The sequence below is a fragment of the Eurypyga helias genome, unplaced genomic scaffold, assembly GCF_000690775.1.
Source record: "Eurypyga helias isolate BGI_N326 unplaced genomic scaffold, ASM69077v1 scaffold27641, whole genome shotgun sequence".
Taxonomy (NCBI): domain Eukaryota; kingdom Metazoa; phylum Chordata; class Aves; order Eurypygiformes; family Eurypygidae; genus Eurypyga; species Eurypyga helias.
The window spans coordinates 1-17,173 of record NW_010230579.1 but is presented as its reverse complement, the minus strand read 5'-3'; the positions used below and the strand labels follow the sequence as shown (position 1 = coordinate 17,173).

General features: G+C 44.9%; 2 protein-coding genes across 2 annotated transcripts; one reads left to right on the top strand and one right to left on the bottom strand.

Annotated features, from left to right (window-relative positions):
* Positions 1-59: 59 nt before the first annotated feature.
* Positions 60-1,567, top strand: DNAJC9 (DnaJ (Hsp40) homolog, subfamily C, member 9; the record flags this gene model as incomplete). The annotated part of the gene is made up of 3 exons (XM_010160807.1): positions 60-314; positions 1,047-1,130; positions 1,448-1,567. Coding segments are annotated over 3 exons (459 nt in total), but the record flags the coding sequence as incomplete, so codon positions are not given.
* A 2,732-nt stretch (positions 1,568-4,299) lies between these two features.
* FAM149B1 (family with sequence similarity 149, member B1) lies at positions 4,300-16,398 on the bottom strand (the record flags this gene model as incomplete). The annotated part of the gene is made up of 14 exons (XM_010160805.1): positions 4,300-4,373; positions 5,302-5,383; positions 6,852-6,977; positions 7,305-7,431; positions 8,518-8,724; positions 9,420-9,532; positions 9,989-10,042; positions 10,591-10,721; positions 11,001-11,188; positions 12,899-13,069; positions 13,724-13,843; positions 14,463-14,605; positions 15,594-15,726; positions 16,294-16,398. Coding segments are annotated over 14 exons (1,774 nt in total), but the record flags the coding sequence as incomplete, so codon positions are not given.
* Between the last annotated feature and the right edge of the window lie 775 nt (positions 16,399-17,173).

The following is a 17,173-nucleotide window of genomic DNA, read 5'->3' as shown; positions in this document are numbered from 1 at the left end:
GGGGGCGCCTGCCCTCTCCTAGAGCCCCCGACTCACGCAGGGTCACCCCTCGGCCGCAGGTCACTGTGAAAGATATCGACGACTTCGAGACCACCTACAAAGGTTCCGAAGAAGAGCTGGCGGACATCAAAGCGGCCTACGTGGATTTCGAGGGTGACATGGACAAAATAATGGAGTCCGTGTTGTGCGCGAGCTACGTGGATGAACCGAGAATACGGGGGATCCTGCAAAAAGCCATCGACGCTGGAGAAGTCCCGCCCTACAAAAGCTTCGTGAGAGAGTCCAAGCAGAAAATGATGGCACGAAAAAGGCGGGTAAGTTGATGCCAGTCGGGGACCAAAGGGGAACGCTGTTCGGGATGAGATTTTAATCTCCCCTGGTAGAAGTAGCCAAAACTGGACGGATCTTTGCCACGGGATCACCAGCTTACGGGTCTTACTCCGTGCCTTCGGCTTTTATTTCGTCACCTGTGCCCTCCACCCCCCCGAGTGTGGCCGTAAAAGGGCTCCCGAGTTGCAACAGGCAAATAGGCCGTTGCCTCCCGCCTCTTTTGTTTGTGTTTATACACAGCGGATGCGCAGCGTGGCCCTGCGTTTGTTCACAAAGCCTCGAGCTGCACGAGTTAAGATGCCGGCGTGGGGTGAAAATACATTTTGGCACATGGGAAATAACATCCCGCGCTGTAGGCAGGCCTTTTTTTGTGCCACTGTAGAACGTGTTATGTGCACATCACCGTGACCTTTCTCCAGGGTAAGAAAAGGCAGTAGCCGCCGAGACAAAAAAAGTGTGTGTGTGTGGGAGAGGGATGGGGGTGGACATCTCCTCATGTTCAGCTTTGTGACACAGCAAAACCTGCCCCGCTGTCCTCTCTGCAGAACCAGAGCGGGCTTCCTCTTCGACGGACCGCTCCTCCGTGGCCAAGCTTGGAAACACTTTGGGTTTCCCTGCGGCTCTTTATAGACAGAGTCAGGTGTTTGGTATCTGCTGTGAGGCTTTGTCCAATAATGTGCAGAATAGCTTTTAAGAAAACTAGTTTGCTGTTTCAGGCAGAAAAAGAAGCTAAAGAGGTAGAAAAGAGTAAAGAAGAACTGGGCCTTGATGGAGAAGAGGACTTGAAAGCGCTGATTCAAGTAAGGCTGCTTGTATCTGTCGAAGATAATTATGTTACAGGCTTTTAATTGTGTTTTCCCTGAGCGTCTTCGTATTTTGGAACCCCGCAACTCCTTCCTGAGGTTACCGTCTGACCTCTGTGTTAGTTGTCGGCGCGCTTGCGGGGTGGGGTTTACTACCGGGGTCCTTTTAAACGTTAGCAAAGTTACTCTAACGTGCTTCTCCCTACTGCATCCCCTGTCGAAAGACTTGTCTTCCTTAGGGAGCTGCTTAACCGCGACAATCATCTGTGCTGGGAAGCGGTAAACAGTTTGGGTTTTGTTTTCCTCTCCCCCAGCGCAGAAATCAAGATCGAAAAAAGGAAATGGATGACTTCTTTGCCCAGCTGGAAGCAAAATACGGGAGTAAGGCTAAAAAAGGAGGAAAGAAGACCGCAGCCGAGAAAGGAAAGAAATAAAGACCCGTGTAGGCTGAACCGTTGTGTTTACTTTTGAATGGGAATGTGTGAATTTTGGGGGAATTTCGGAGCTTTTCTGGACTACCACTTCAGAGCATATGCGTGTCGACTTCTTGCGACCGGGGGGGTTCGATACAGAACGCACTGTGAACAGGGAAGACGCAGCGTTCGGGTGCTACTGCTCTAATTCCTTTGGGCGCTCGTCAGTTAGGACCAAGCGGAGCCTTGGCTGAAGGCGTGGTTAGAGCAGGGCAGCGGTGTGATGTTGGGGGTGCCTGGGTGTTCGTTAGGCTTGCGTTGAACAACACCCGCCGGGTACCGGGACGGCAGGTGAAGACGCAGTGTAATCCCACACTCTTGAGCGGTCGGTGCTGCTTCTGGTGGCTTCGGTGTGGGAAAGCGTGGCTCTGTGCTAATCCCGTGTTTCTGTTGTAACGAACCCTCCGCTGTTTTTAAAGGTGTTTTGCCCTCCAGCTATTCCACTGGTTTTATAAAGACGCTTTGGAAAACTACAGATTTAATAAACGGAAGTTTTTGCAGAATTCTGTGCGATGTCGCTTCCCCCCAGCCCCCTCAGCTGTCCAGGTAGCTGCTGGAACCCAGCTGGCGGTGGTGATCCCCCACGGGTGATTCCAGTCAATACGAGGGACGTCTCTAGCAGCTGGAGACACTGCCCTGTTGTTACCACACGCTGCTTTGCTTCTGAGGTGAAGTCCTTCCCCGAGATGTGCCAATGCTCTGAAGGTTTTCGCTGTTTGTAAAGCCCTCCCTGGAGCGTGCGGGGGGTGTGTTTGAGAGGGAACTGGTTTTCAGCTGGCTGTAGCGCAGAGGAATGGGGCTGGCTTTAGTTTTCAAAGGCTTATGAGCCAAAAGGGGAATGATTCCTCTTGAGTTTAAGGTCCACAATTCAGTGGGAGCAGTCAGGGACTGATTTTGTTAGAGCTTCCCCGGGGGAAGTTAGCGGGAGAAGGTGTCAACTGTTTGTACGGAAACCAAAGACTGCCTTGTGAAGAGACTGCTTTCCCTTGCTTTAACGCTCTGACCCCTCTGGGCTATAAAATGGTACGGTATTAGCAGCCTGTTCACGTTTATTTGTCTATTTTTTGTAGCTCTCGTGCATGAGGGCTACAGAATGCACCCTTGGTGCCTGCGGAATGGCACTGGTGGAAAGGGGGTGCTTATCTCCAGCTGGATTGAGACCGCGCAGTGACCCGCTGTACCGTGTGCCAGCAGGCTCAGCTGTCAAGAGAAGCTGTGTTTTGAAAGGGCTTAGTGGGTAGAGGCCTCTCTTCAGCATCGCTTTATCCCTCGGCAAACTTAGAGACCAGAGCTTCCCCCCCGCCCATCTAGAAACGCAAAGGAACGTTACCGCTGTTCCTCTGGCACAGGCTTTGCTTCCTTTTCCCTTCGTTTTGATCAGCGTGTGCTTGGATTGGGTCTAGAGTGTTGTCCGTATGGTCTGAAGACTATCAGCTGCTCTGTAGGTGCCGCTAACGCTGGATGAATGGCGTAACTTGGAGTGGGGAAATAGGGGAGCCGCTTCACAAAGAACACTTGATGGGTTTTTCCATTATGAGCTGTAATTTGGAAAATATTAGTAAGGAAATTAAAAAAAAAAAGTGCTCTTTAATTGGATTACAGAGGAACAACTGTTTTCATGCAGTGTCCTAACTGTTAAAATACCGTAAGTGGTTCTCCTCGCCTTGTGTTTACACCTGGGTGTAGCCTGGCGCTTACTGCCGGGGAGTGAGACCTTCATAGAATCACACATTTTATTCTGAGGTGCTTGGGTTTCGTGTGTTTGTCCTTCTTGGAGCCGCAAGGGCAACCTCAGCCAACGCCCCCAGTCGCAGCGTGCAGGCACAGCTAAAGCTACGCTGCACCTGTGGGTTGCGGAGTGCAGCAAATCTTGTGTAACTGCGGGTGTTTTTAGAAAAGGGAGACTGACCTACTCTGTGAAACTGCTGTAAAACATCTCCTCAGGAAGACGGTGTCCTTTCCTTGAGTATCGTCTGGAACTGCTGGCATGGTGACTTGTTTTTCACTTCTCTTCCCCCTTCAGCCGCTGGGGAAGAGGTGTATTTAACACGGGAAGAGTCAGTGGTGCGCTGCCCGTGAAGCTGCCCACTCTGTTCGGCTGGTTTGCTGCCTTATTTTCATCCAGCTGTGCTCACAGCTGCTGCAGCAACTAGGGGATTCACCACTCCTCTGTGCTAGAAGCAGTCTCCTGTGCAGTGCTGGCTTTTGGTAGTATAATATTGCTTTAAACATGCAAATATAGCTTTAATAATTTAAATTACTCCTGCTACAGAAAACCCGACCGATGTGCTGTAGAGCCAACAGCAGAATCGGCAGGTTCTGCGGTACCCGTTGTCGGTAAGACCCTGAGGCAGTAAGAAGCCAGCAGTGGGAGGGCGGCACTGACAGAGCACTGCCAGGTTTCCTTTCCTGCCCAGGGGAGTGCATTCACCCTTCCCCTGCAGCACAACTCTTCCTGCTGGCAGAAAGTGGAATGTTTAAGTATGCCCCTCCTCATCTTTGGCAGCTGCTTCTTAGGTTCATATAAAAATATTCCTAAGGAAGGGTGTTTGGGAGCTCTGTAAACAATGCATAAAAATATTCCTAAGGAAGGGTGTTTGGGAGCTCTGTAAACAATGCTGACGTTGCTGAGAAGGAGGGGTGGATCGTGACTCTGGAGATGGATGGATGGATGGATGCTTCTTCATGGCACGCTACAAGCCCTGCTTGCTTTTTGTGACTGATCCGCTCCGACTGGGGCCTTTCACAGCACCATGCAGCTGGAGACCTAATAAACAGATGACACACAACTTTAAGACTTCTGGAAGGTGTTAAAACTACGTACCAAACACAGCTCCTTTAGCTTAAAACTGATTTGCTTTCTTTTTCTTCGGAGAAGTGGCCATGAACTACATCATGTGTCACCTGTGCAAGTTTGGGAGGAGAGACTCGCCTTCCAGAAGGGGCAGAGTTTGTGCTTCCGTAGTTGCTGCACTGCAGGGAACTACTGCGTTCCTGCATCTCTCACGAAGCGTTCAACTCCACAAAGTTCTGCTGCTGATTTCAATTGGGTTTTTTTGTTACTTCAGCAGTCATAAAGCTCACCTTGCATTTAAAGGTCCTGGGTTTTTTTTTGCAGGGAGGGAGCAGATATTTATGTTTAGTAGGAACTGCTCCAGATGGAGGTGATACTTGGTTGGTATTGAAGGGAAGGGGAGCGCTCAAAGTGAATTCAGCTGAGGGCTGTAATGAAGGCATTGAGAAAAATCCGCTCCAGGGCACAGCAGTTAACTCTGCTCTACCACAACCTCTGAACAAACTCCCTTTCAACTGACCAGCCCAGCTCTGTGTGTGCCAAGGTCAAAAAAAACTCGGAAGGCAGAGCTGAATCACAGACTGGTTTGGGTTGGAAGGGACCTTAAAGACCATCCAGTTCCAACCCCCTGCCATGGGCAGGGACACCTTCCACTAGACCAGGTTGCTCCAAGCCTCATCCAGCCTGGCCTTGGACACTTCCAGGGATGGGGCATCCACAGCTTCTCTGGGCAACCTGTCCCAGTGCCTCCCCACCCTCTCCGGGAAGAACTTCTTCCTGATACCCAATCTAAACCTCCCCACTTTCAATTTAAACCCGTTACCCCTTGTCCTGTCACTGCAGGCCCTTGGGAAAAGTCCCCCCCAGCTTCCTTGTAGGCCCCTTCGGGCAGGCTGCATACCTGAACCTGCTGATCCCCTGCGTGTCCAAGACTGATTGGTATAATCAGTAACAGTGCAAGAACGGCGGTGCTGTGGATCTGGCTGAGAAGAGAGTTCAAGTTATTTATGTCTGCATGAAACAAATGGTAAACATCAAGATTCTAATACAGCTACTGTCCTGGGTTTGGCTGGGAAGGAGTTAATTTTCCTCCTCGCAGCTGGTACAGTGCTGTGGTTTGGATTTAGCAGGAGAATACTGTGATAACACAGGGATGTTTTGGTCCTTGCTAAGCGGTGCTTGTACTAACTCAAGGACTTTTCAATTTCTCATACTGCCCTACCAGTGAGGAGGCGGGGGGTGGGGGGCACAAGAAGCTGGGAGGGGACCCAGCCAGGACAGCTGACCCCAAAGGGACATGCCAGACCATATGCCGTGCTCACTATATAGACTAAGAGGAAAGCTGGGTGGGGGCTGCATCTTGTGAACTGGCTGAGCATCAGTCAGCAGGCAGTAAACAATTGCACTGTGCATCACTTGTTTTGTATATTCTTTTATCACTATTGTTTTCCATTCCTTTTCTGTACAATTAAACTGTCTTTATCTCCACCCATGAATTTTACCTTTTTTTCTCCCATTCTCTCCCACATCCCACGGTGGGGGCAGGGAGTGAGCTGTGTGGTGCTTAGCTGCCCGCCGGGTTGAACCACAACAGCTACAAACTACTTAGTACTTCCTAATTTGTACGATGTTGTAAAGGTGCAAGTAGAGCTTTTACAAGTCTAAGGAGGGTTAAATCAACTTCAGGAGTAGAAAATATACTTTTACAGCACTCTTACTACGAATGATCACTGGGCCAGTTAAAGGCAGTCTTGGCACTTCTGGAAATTGTTCCCTTCTAACTGCTAAGTCAAGGATGTTGAAGTTATACTCAGAAACCAAACAATCAGCTATTTCAAAGCTGTTGTCAGAATTAGAGCTTTTGAAGCTTAGATAGCAATACTTTGCTAGATGGGACCAAGTATCAGTAGAGTAGGTTTCAGTAAATTAAACCAAGAGCATTTGATACAGAAACAGACTGGGCATTAATAGTACAGCAAACCTGTCCAAGAAAGCAACGAAGCCTATCCTACCCTTGTGTTTCCGAATGCAGCTGCAGGATCGACTTCTTAATGTGTATGCAACACTTTAAAGCATCCTCTCCTACCCCCCAGTTCTCCTTAAGCCTTCACAGAAGACACCAGATTACCAGAGCAGATGATAGGTGCAGTGTTACACCTACAGTAACGCTTGGCTTTTTCCCCGAACATCTCCAACTCAGATTTTTCAAGAAAAGCGTAGCACCACCCCCTGCTTACTGGGAGGCTCTGGGGGATACAGTGAGATTGCTCCCCGTCAACAGGTGACTTGTCCTGCTAACCTCTGGGTACCGAATCAAGTGGCAAGCTTGGTGAATTCCCCAGCACTGACCACCTACGACGTTTGGTTCGTGAGTAACGTTTACCTATGTCCATCATCAAGGCACCCCACTGAGTAACTAAGTATGATTTGCTGTAATTCGCCGTGCCTTACCGAGAGCGCGTTGGTGGTGTTAGGCCTGAAGAAGCGATCGGGTAAGAAAAGCCGTGCCTGCAGCTGCTGGTAGCTATCTTCGTGTGCTGTTACACTGTGAGCTCGACTTGAGTTCTCTTGAGATTTCTGCATTGAAGAGTAAGAGTCATGGCTACTTCTCATTGCAGCTGGACATTTAAAATAATTAGCCTAGGAATTAAAGCTAATTTTCCAAGTCAATCATTCTACACCTCGTTACTGGGAGGAAAAAAAAAAAAATCCTAGCATTAATTGGAATCAAAGCATTTGGCTATGGGTGATGCTGTTAGTCAAAACGGACATGGCAGGTTTTGTGCAGCTCTCTCAGTTGCTGCCACTTACAAGATAACAAACTGGAACTCTTGGGTTAGGCAATTTGATCAGCAGCGCTTACAGTTTGAGACTATGCAACAACAGAATTGTTGTGCCTTTTACCGTCGGCCTCTGGGATCCCGCAGTGCTCACACGCTCTGCCGTGCTGGTGGTAGGAATAGGTGGTAGGAGATTATTTCGGTTTAGCGGCAGTGCGGAGGGCGAGGTCAGCTGCTCGTGTGCAGTCAGACTAAAACAGGAACAGAAAAAACACACAATTTATACGTTTGGCATTGTGTAGACACATGATATTGTCAGTTTGTTTGGCATTATGTAGACAACCCGTTAAAACTAAGAGCAACGGCTGCAGAATGTTGCCACAAGATGCTGGTGTTCGGGCTGACTGAGAAGTGCCAGAAATGACCAAGAGGCCTTAGGTCTATACGCGTTCCAGAGTTCGCTGAAGGATGCTCTGTAAGAATACATTAGACAAGCTTCGAGCTATAGTCAGCATTTTTAAAAAGACATTCCTAGTGCTCTCTACATACATTTAAACATATATGGTAACAAAGGGGAGATGTTAACAATTGCTAAATTGATAGAAGCCTGTGGAAAGGGAAAGGAAGCGTAAAATATTGCAAGTAGAAACAAGAGTTGTGAAGGGACAAGTCTTTAAACAGCACATGACAAAAACTAACAGGCTGGGTGAGTTTAAAGGTAAACTGCAAAACTAAAAGGGAACTCTGTCAATTTACAACACGTGTGGAACGTAGAAGTGTATTAAAACCTGCACTGTTTCCTAACCCCCAGTAGCCCCTGTAAATGACTACATTCGGTCAGATCGTGGTGCCAGATAAAATGAAGACATTCTAGGTGTGACTGAGGGTTCACCAAGTTCATGAAGAGTGCCTTTGGTCAGTCAGATAACCTATCCAAAGGGAGCACCTTCTTCATAGCCCAGTCTGGGCTAGGATAGCAGCAGGCAGTTTGACAAACTGTCAACTTTCAAGTTCATCTTGAAAACAGGCTACAGAAAAAGAAAGCTGATGTCAAGAAAGAGATGGTGGTATTTGCTTTGCTCGTACCGGACAGGCTGAGGTCTGTAGTTTGTGTGCAAACTACCTAAACATGCATGCGATTCACTGAATCGCAGCCTGTAGCACAGTAAACATCAGCTGCAGCAGTTCAGCTTTCTTGGGGGCAATTGTGTTTTAATGGGCAGGTAGTTTCTTTAGTCAAATAATTCATGTTCTTTCTGTTCAACTGAATGCTTTTTGTATACGCCGCCTTCTCGAAATGTGGTAGCGTGCAGTGAGAAACTGGTTCTGAAACATACCATCCAGTTCCCCTGAAGACATCGTCGACAGACTCCAGGGTCCCCGTACGAGAGTGGCTTGTGTTGATGGGATGCAGGGTACGTGGTGGTGGGTTTCGCCTTCTGGTGGAACGTGACAGGGATGATGTGCTGAGCTCTAGAGGACGATTGGGCCACGCTCTGGTAGAGAGGACGGAACTGGAGCCCGGCCGTTTGTCATCCAGGCCCCTAAGAAAAGAATTACAAAGCCGAGAGAGATACGGTCAGCATGACTGGTAACTACCCTCTTACCATCTGGTAACTACCCATGTAGTACTCATCTACGTGGGACATTAATAATATTACATGTGGATAGAGATGATGTGTTTTCACTTTTTTACGTAACTATATAAAGTAATTTACTGCCGAACTAGAAAAGAGTAGGGGATGGAAAAGAAGAAAGAAGCCCATATTTATTTTTTCTACTGAACCATGAACTTTCTGATTCAAGATTCCAGTACAAACGTAAAAATGAATCACAGAACAGATTTTTAAAAAGCCCTACTGCAAACGTCAGTTTTCCCACCCACAGCCTAGATCTAACACAAGCCCATTTCTAGGAAGTGAGAGAATCAGTTTTTCTACCCCACTCTGAGCTTCATCGCTTTCCAGGATGTCAGCTCGTGCCAAAGGTAGTGCCATAGCTGTTCCCTAGGTGGTAAGCCAGCACTACCAAACAGAAAACCTGTACGAGATGTACACTGTTTCACAGAGGACAAACAAACAAACAAGCAAGCAGGGAAATAACTGAGGATTGCTTTCTCCAGTGCAGAAAGTTATCTCTCAGTGTTCAACCTAGACCACTGTGAGATAATTTTCTACAGGCTGAATCCCCCTCACCTGGAGAGTGCTCTACTTTACCACAGACGACCTATAGTCCTTACAGTGTTTTCTCCATTGCAGGCAGATTCCTTTGCTGTAACTGGATCCCATGTATCACCATCAAGCCATTCAGATTATGCTGAGAGCCACTACTGGACCCTTGAGAGACATTTACCTGAAAGTTTAAAAAACAAGTAAGTACATTTCTGTTTGGCAGAGACATACACACATATTTACAATTTTTGCCCTTGTAAATAATTTTTGAGGAGAGAAATTAATTTCTTCCATGACATCCAGATACATACTCACATTATTTCCCCATCTAACATGGGCATCTCAGCATTCCCTTTTTCCTGCAAATGGTAGTGCTTAAAAAAAGTATCCTACCACGCTACTGCACACTTGGTATTTTCCAGCTGAGCTTCTCATGTGCAACAGGGTCTTCCAATAAGGGTTATAACCAGAATCTTTACAAAACTGATTTTCAGTGTACGTTGACATTTTATGCCATGAACAGAAAAGCAAACACCTTTCCTGGAATACAGACTGATCTGGAAAAACATCGAATCCCACCCACCGGACTGACAGCAAATCGAAAATACCAGAGCTTTAATCCCTCCGGCATACATACTTGAGGTGTTTTTCTCCTCTTTTTGCTTTTGCGGCCACATCTGGGTTTTGGGCACTGCATGTACAGTAAGGGGAACAGGAGGGAGAGGCAGGGGAAATAAAGGAGAAAAATTAAAAGAAGTAAGAAGGAAAGAGTTGAATTAAAACGGAATAAACAGGTAACAGTCTGGTGCTCATGACTCTAGGATCAGATCATATATTCAAATTCAATGCCTGAGAAAAAACAACCTGGTTTACAACTGCACTGAGATTTGTCCTTTAACGCCTGATAAGTTAACTATAGATAAGCCAGTGAGAACGGGGTCTCACACACGCAATCCTCGATCCCAGTTTAGTTCAAACATTATCAACATGTAGGAAGAACTGCATCATTAATGAGCAGTCGCCACATGGTGGCTGTCCAATACATTTATAAAATACCAAGTTTTAAAGAGGAAAGTAGGAATTCAAACTCAACGGAGGAATAACAGAACTTAAGTGTTAGGAAGGACAGTCAGCATTGATCCGAAATCCAAACAGTCCCCTGACATACTGGAATCCATTCGCTTAGCTAGCGCTGTATTGATTCATCCCCATGTAAACCAGCTGGCTAAAAATACTCACCAGATTTGATGTCACTGAGGGCATTTTAGTTTGTGGCACACGAGGTAACGACGCTGGCAGAGGATCAAACTGCAAACGGCTTCCCGCATCCGCTCTCAATGTTTCTACTGTAAGGATATTTTTCTCATCATCTATGCAAAGTAACAAAGAATTCCTGTCAATACAGACTGTTGGCATGGCTAGTTGTAGACAGCACTATGAATCCAAATTTATTTAGAGAGAGTCCTCTCGGATGGTAAGCACTGCTAAATCTTTTGAAGGCACGTCTCATACTGTTTAGCACAGCAAACAACCTGGGTTTTTTGGCCCTGAAGTGATTATTCCCAAATACATCTCTCTCTCATTGCATCCTTGCAAAATTAAGTAACTGAAATCCCCTTTTGAATCTTCAGTTTAACTGTGATCCCTACCAGAGGCTGACCCTTCCCAGTGTCTGCAGATTAGTTCTTCCATGCAGGCCAGGACTTCACTCCACACATCATCAAACACGAATGTGAGCACAGAATCCTTCATGCAGGCATAGGGAGAGATGGGAGGAAACCCCAATTTCCGTCTACCAGAGGAGAGTCCGATTTTCCTCTCATGCAGCTCCTCCTCCCTGTGAAAACATGAGTACTGTCTGTACCATAAACACACCTTCTTTGCCTCCTGTGTTTTTGTTGCAATGATTTGATAGGGATTAAAACATCAGCTAAGGCTGCATTTCTCTAGTTTTCTCCTAAACTGAAATAGATCAAGGCCAATCGCTTGAAGACAATTACTTAAGGAGAAGGTTCCCATTTATAACACGTTATTTTCTGCGAGCTGGCAGTACGATAAACAGCAACAGCAAGTAACTTAGTCTCATACCAAAAGAAGCAAGCTTCTGAACATTTCACAGAACTTCCTGTTCTGCACCTGAACTTGTATTTCTTCCAGAATCTACCACTAACCTAAATGAGAAAGGACTGAGACAATCACCTTATCACTGCACACCTTGCTTCCCCCATACAGAATGACTATAAATGATACTTCCTGAATCATAAATAATTTACAGAGGAGATCAAAGTTCCATTTAAAAACAAATATTAATAGTTACAGTGATGGTTGTTCATCACATTGTTAGGCTCCATATCTAATGTCAAGAATCCTGTGGACAAGAGAGGAATGTTACTACTCACGACTGTTCAATGCCACTCTTAGCCTGCTACTCTAACAGCCGGGAGGTGTTCGGGGCAAGGGCTTAATTCACGTTTAGACAATGAGATGTAATCAATGAGAGAGACAGAAAACAACCCCCTAATTCACAGCAGCCGAGCCTTGGCTGCGGACTCTTCCACAACGCAAGAGGTAAGGTATTCTGAAGGCTGAAACATGGAAGATGACTGGTCGTAAAAGTTCATGTTCATCTGCCAAAAGAAACTTTACAGAAGGCAAAGAAAAAATACTGATGCAAATACATTTATCATGGCTTTCATATCTGCTGCCTGAGGCAGTACTTCACATCAGAAAGATGTTAAGATGCCTTGGGGAAACAAGGAGATACAACTAGAACAAACATTTTACCACTACTCTGTAGAGACAGCAATATTGTTTGCTGCAGCATATCTCTCCGGCCTGGTCAAGGCATGTCACCTACCTATCTGAATCTCATTGTCCATGCAGGTAAGTGGCTTTATTTATTAAAACTAATTAAGTAGTCAGCAACTGACATTACCATTCAGAGTCCTTGCATAGGCCATATGTTCATATTGTTGGGTTGAATAAAGTAAAGGGGCAAAAAGAATCCTCTTTATGCTACCCTTAATCCTTTCTTCTTAAGGTAAAAATAGCGGTAATTATTTCTTGGCAAGCATCAAATCCTCAATTACCACTGAAAATCGGGAAAGGTACAATTCCACCCTAAATGCTAGTACAAAACCAAAGCAGCACCCTGCTAGTATATGACGAACAACAACGCATTTGACTTAGTATAAAAAATAAATGGCATTTCAACGAGTTTTATTAAATACGCCAGTATGTAGCAGGCTTTTGGGTACGGTGGGATGAACGAGTTACGCCCGGCACAAAAATGGCTAGTAGGAAAAACTATAAAAGAATGAGAAAAATACTTTAGCAAAATAAATTGTTCTAGGAGATGGATTGTAAGAATTCCCAGTGCTCTATCAACTTTGGGCTTTTGAAAGCTCTCTAGAGGCAAGATATATACAAAACCGCATAATCAGCAAATACTTTATTAACCAGCATCAAAACCAAATCAATATATCTCTCTAACAGCAGAAAGCCCAGGACGCTGGTACTAGTTGCTACCTGAATATTCAATACCTACACATCTCTGCAGTCAAATGCTAAATACTCCTCCATTACGCCTTCAGAGACAATTACTCCATCTTCACCTTCTTCGCTCTCTGGAGAACACAAGGTCGGAGACTTGGAGCGGTCAGCCTTTTTGTGAACGGGGGTAACAGAAAGAGGTACCTTCTTGCCACAAACACTAAATCTGAACAGGTGAGAGTTTTCAGAAAGCAGAAATGACAGTAAGTTGTTATTCCACTTCAAACAGCAGCATTTGGTGAACTCAGAGGCTGAGAGACAACACGGTAGTTGAGGCCAAGCAGTAGGGAGGCCAAGAAATTATGCATTACAGTAGAAAGCCTTTTGGTTTGGATATTTTTAATTCTTGCTAAGGAACTTGGAACTTCAGAAAAAAGTTCAAAGGTAATTAAAAAGAAACATTCTAAACCATTAAATAATAAAAGTAGTACTAATGTAGCACTTAGTATTTTTCTGTACAAATTCACTAGATGATTAACAACAAAGCCAGCTACAATGCATACAGATTATCATAGAATCATAGAATCATGGAATGGATTGGGTTGGAAGGGACCTTAAAGATCACCTAGATTGTTGAGAAGTCAGCAGCAGCAAAGGTATTTCTGCTTAGTGACCAGTTTACTGCAGCTAGCCACAAGCACAGCTATGCAGTCTTGCTATTCTGAATGTACTACTGCTAGTTAAAAAGAACACCACAAGCGTGCCCAGCCTAACAGAAAGAAGTTAAGCTTCCCGTTTTAAGAAGCCTACCACTGCAGGACACCGAGAACAAAATTACCTTCCCACCTTGGTACGGTCTGGATTGGCTGCTGGTACTTACTCAGTAGAATCTTTTTCTCGTGGTGAACTTAGATCCGAGGAACACAAACTGCCAGAAGGTGAACTTGAATACCATCCATACCCTTCATCTGTGGGGATCACTATCTGCTTCCCCACAACCCTGCCAGGGCAAAAAGCAAAGGATAAACGAAGCACAAAATGTTGAAAGAAAGAACACACAGAAGCAAATCCTAAAAATTCGACGGGGAAGCTGTGCGGTTTCCTTGGTGATTGTTAAATGTGGTTTCAGTTCTTTTCCCTAGTACAGGCTGCTTCAAGTCAGGTAAATACATTCAGAAAATTCTGCTTTCTTCTTTATGCTCTGCTAATCGTAGGACTTCAGAATACGGACAAAACTATCCAAGCACACGTAATGGAGACTTAAAATCTAAATTTCCAGATAGCCATAAGGACTGCTGAGCTAGGGTAGGAGGATTTTTAAATTATTTTAAGCGCCTGGCTTTTAGCTCTACCGTACATCTTTTCTAAGAGAATTTTTCCATGTTAAAGGCAAGTCAGTTGCAATCAGCAATGATCCTCTGGCAAGGAACCAGACGTGAGACAGCAGAATGTTCATTAATGACAATGGCGGGCAGACTAGCAGAGTGATCTTTTCATCTCTATCGACTAGATAATCGCATTAACCCACCCTGCCACTAATGTCGTTTTAGAAGCAACTGTTTGCATCCCTACCCTTGTAACTCCGTGATGGCACTAGTGTTAGTCTATCAATAACACACCTGAGATGAGGAAAGTTGGATGCCCACTGGTGGCATTCTTCCCGCAGTCCCTCAACATGCACATTTTCTTTCTGCTCATAGAGAAGCTCATCAATTTGTCTGAACATTTGCTGAACTTGGTGTGTGGCAGCTTTATCAAATTCCTAGAAAGGAAAGTTGTCCAATAAATACCTAGTGAATAGCATTCAGAAGGGGGTTTTAATTGATTTTTTTTTTTTAAATAATTGAAAAAGACAACTATTTGTTTAAAGCCTAGTGGGACTTGATTTAAAGAGTTCTATTCCTTTTGCATCAAAAGACATTACCTTTAAACACTTTGCCCCTGGAGATGATGCAGACTGCTGTTAGGACTGATAAGCTTACAATGACACAGCAGAAAAACTATTAAGACATTTTGTAATATCTGTATTATGATATCAAGTTAAAGACAGCAATTACATAAAAGCAATCAGAACAGAAAGGATAAAATTGAGTGACATTTTATTGACATGGAAAATTTGTTGCTTACAATGTCTATAGACAACAGCAAAACCAAAAGCAATGCAGACTGGTGTGAAACACTGTCAAAGTGCAGGACGCTCAGGACCTTTGTTACACGTTCTCGTGTAGCTAGAAAACGGAGTTGTTTCTTGGGTAATTTAAACCTAACCAGTTCCATCGCACCCCACAGAAAGCAATAGCACACTTCGTCTTGGTAGATGGGGAACAAAACAAGAGTTTCTAAATGAAAGTAATGGTTTTGGGCCTTACTGTATTTTGAGAAACATACAAGTATGCAGAAGTTTGATAAACTCACGCCAAGAGTCTGAAAGTCACTCACACGTTTCAGATTCCACGACGACAGCATTTATTATGTTGTATAGATTCACCCAGGCATTAAATGATTTGCATTTCCAAAGTTTTAGATGGAAATGAAGAATACTGGCTGAGTAATATGAGCCTAATACATTTTGATCCAAGAGAAAGGAAAGATGGGGAAGAGGTATAAAGGATGTTCTTTCTTTAACCATTGTCATGATTTATTGACAGACCCGATTCTCATTTTTATCCTGAAATGTATTTGCAATGGTATTTCAAATGCCCTTCTACTCCCCATGCTACACTTGGCTTGGATGATTATGTTTTACTCACATCAGAGCCCCAAGATAACACTGAGCTGTCTTCCGTGGAGGTGTCGGCGTAACTCTGACTAGCAGACCATGAATTCCCATCATCAGCCAGAGTAACAGGAGGGTAATCTGATTCCTTCCTGATTTTGGACTCCCTGAAATGCAAGTTAAGGAAAAAAAAATGAAGAAAAACCCCAACAACACACAATGACAAATAAAGTGGAAAGTAAACTTTTCTTGCTGTACACAAAAGCATAGGTATATCAGAATAGGTCTTAGCAATGACAGAGTTTTCATAGGGTAAATATTTACTTCACAGGCATTTAAGCAGTACACAAGTAAATAAACAACCATAGCTCCTAATAATGTCAATGACATAGGAAGTCTAGAGGTCAAGCAAAACATAATTTCCCCAAAATTATCTTAGGCTGCAGATTAGCTCTAGTCACGGTTCTACACCACTCAGGAATAATTTTTATCTCCTCTCCTCTTGTTTCTGCCATAAAATTAGATGACCCGGGCTACGTACGAGCTGGGAACAGAACACAGCTACACACTTCTTATTACTTCCAAAATAGGAAGGACACGTTCTGAAATGACACAGGTCTGAGGTAAAACCTAAGCCTACCAACTGTGTTAGTTCTGTAAAGGTAACTCAACACGAAGGTGCCCCTTTTGCCACTATCTCCAGACAAAGATTCATTCCATGCTATGACAAGTACCTTGAGGTCTCGTGGTAGTTTTCAGCCGTGGGTACGGCCAGGCACACCTCAGCCCGTGGTTCTGGCAGGGGATGATGCCGCAAGGCATGTTTTGGCAGTCCTTGTCTAAAACAAGAAGTGGAATGTGACATTACTTATAAGAATCAACATCTACAGACTTCCCAAGCTTTACAGGGTTTTTTATGATTTTTAAGGAATGTCCTGATTTGCATACCAGAACTCATTTACTATTAGAAGGCTAACTCGTTTTATCAAAGCTTTAAAATTCAGGCATCAAAACAAACTCCAGCCTAAACACAGAGTTAAGGGTCTTTGCTTAGAAATCAGTGCCTTCCTTAAAATGTCGTGGATTGGTCTGCAGCTCTCTAAAAGCAGATGCAATGTCATTATCCCTGTAGGAGACTTACAGTCCAATACAACAGTAGTAGCCACCACACTGAGTGCAGGCAAGTTAGGAGAAATAGCATGTGCTGAATTTTTGTTTGTGCCAAAGCTTAGATGTCTAGGGAAGAGGGACAAGAAAAGTCACAGTAGTTGGAGGCAGAGAAGTATTAGTGTCTAAAGTCTAAACTAAAGTCCTGCACCAAGTATCGTCTGGAAGAGCCTGAAGTGAAGCAGCTCTCTCCCATCACTTCTCTGCTGTTCAGAAAAGACGATGGAATTAAACAAGGATGCATCAAAGCAGCTAACTACCCAAACCGATATATTTGTTTAAAACTCTCGCCCCGCCCCCCCCCAAACGCCTACACATCAGCTGCCTCTGGGGTCAAACCGACACGCACAGGGCCGTAGTCCCGTTCTCTCACAGCTGTGTGTCGATGCCCTGGGCGGGCGTACGCTCCTTAGCGCGGCCGCCCTTGCCCCGGCCACCCCCGGAGGC